This window comes from Austrofundulus limnaeus, unplaced genomic scaffold (genome assembly GCF_001266775.1).
Source record: "Austrofundulus limnaeus strain Quisiro unplaced genomic scaffold, Austrofundulus_limnaeus-1.0 Scaffold473, whole genome shotgun sequence".
Taxonomy (NCBI): Eukaryota; Metazoa; Chordata; class Actinopteri; order Cyprinodontiformes; family Rivulidae; genus Austrofundulus; species Austrofundulus limnaeus.
In genome coordinates, this window is record NW_013952875.1 from 297,970 (window position 1) to 299,423 (window position 1,454).

The 1,454-nt window shown below is 48.8% G+C and overlaps 1 protein-coding gene across 1 annotated transcript in view; it reads right to left on the reverse strand.

Annotated features, from left to right (window-relative positions):
- Positions 1-1,366, reverse strand: part of hmx1 (H6 family homeobox 1) — a 4,617-nt gene extending 3,251 nt beyond the window's left edge. The window contains exon 1 of the mRNA XM_014025414.1: positions 815-1,366. Within this exon, the coding sequence (XP_013880868.1) occupies positions 815-1,100 (286 nt within the window). The 5' untranslated portion in view covers positions 1,101-1,366. The remainder of the gene's footprint in view (positions 1-814) is intronic.
- Positions 1,367-1,454: the final 88 nt, after the last annotated feature.

Sequence of the window (1,454 nt, forward strand, 5' to 3'; positions counted from 1 at the left end):
GTTATAGAATGTATTGCAGGGAATAAGCTCCTCTAAACTTGGGATCATTTGTGTTGGATTAAAGAACAAAATCTCATTATTATTTATGAGAAGATTCCACTTTAAGGTTTTTGTGGATGAAATCAAAATGACTGAAAACATCAGAGGGAGGGGCGTTTTATTATGACGGTGTCAGTGGTAAAAATGGCACTACATGTGCGTAAAGGCGTCATGTGGACGCGCACTGCGCTCCTGATGCTTTTTTTTTTATGTGTTCTCTGAGCATTTGAGCGTGATCCATGCACGTATAATCCCCAATCTGTGTTATGAATCTCACCATGAAAGGGAATCATGAGTTGAAGCAACACAAAGGAATTAATTTTTGGTTAATGATGATGACGCACTTTAATGTTTTGCGCCTGGGAGTCCGTGTAAAGGTTTGGTAAAAGGCTAAAAGGCTTTTAAAGTGGAGCGCGCATCGGTTTTATGGCTGTTTGAGATCAGAGTTGATAAACTAGAAGAAAGAGGCTTCGAGCCGTGGCTCCACACGTCACTGAACACCTTAGATTTCAATTAATGGCAGGAAATGCAACCTGAGACGCGTCCTGTCTTTATTAACTCAACAAACACATGGCCTGATCAAAGGACCAAACGATGCTGGCGACTAATGTAAACCATTTATCTTGTAGTTAGTAACAATACGCAGCTCGCAAATGAAACAGAACAGTTATTTTCCGTAAAATTAATTTCATTCCATGATTCATTTATGATCAAATAATCTAGTAATACAAGCTTTATTTAATACCACATTAAAAAACAAGTAATCTGTACTCACTGCAGGTAGTTTCCAGAGACCCCCCGTGGTGCCACAGCAGCGGTGAGTGTCTGTATGAGGACCGGACCACAGAGCTGCAGTAGCCGGGCTCCGGAGCGCTCTGCTCGGTGGGATGTGCCATTAAGTCTCGCCCGTCGGAAGCGGTCTCTGCCCCGGCATCCGTCCGGCTGCTGCTGGACGCAGCATCCTGCCCATCATCCTGCCCCGTCCCCAGTAGATTGTCGATGAAAAACGACGACGCCCTGGACGGAGCGGGAGTCTGGCTGTCTGTCGGCGTGTCCTGCATGGTTTCCTGAACGCGCCGAGCCGTTACGCAAAACGCCAGAGGATTCTGCTTTGATCGTGCGTCAAGGCGATGTGAAGTCCAAGCTCATTTCAAGCGTCGCTGCCTCCGCGCTGTGCCCGGACACGGAGTCATGGCGGAGACGCGGGGGTGTCCTCGGTGCGCGCGGGCTGATGAGACGGAGGAAGCGTCGCAGCGATTGATGAGCCGAGGGCATCCAGCGATTGGGCGAGCGCAGAGGCAAATGGGGCTTTCCGAGGAAAAGAGAATGTCTCGTGCGTCAGTCGCTGCCGTTGCGCGCGACTCGTGTGTGTGTGTGTGTGTGTGTGTGTGTGTGTGTGTGTGTGTGTGTGTGTG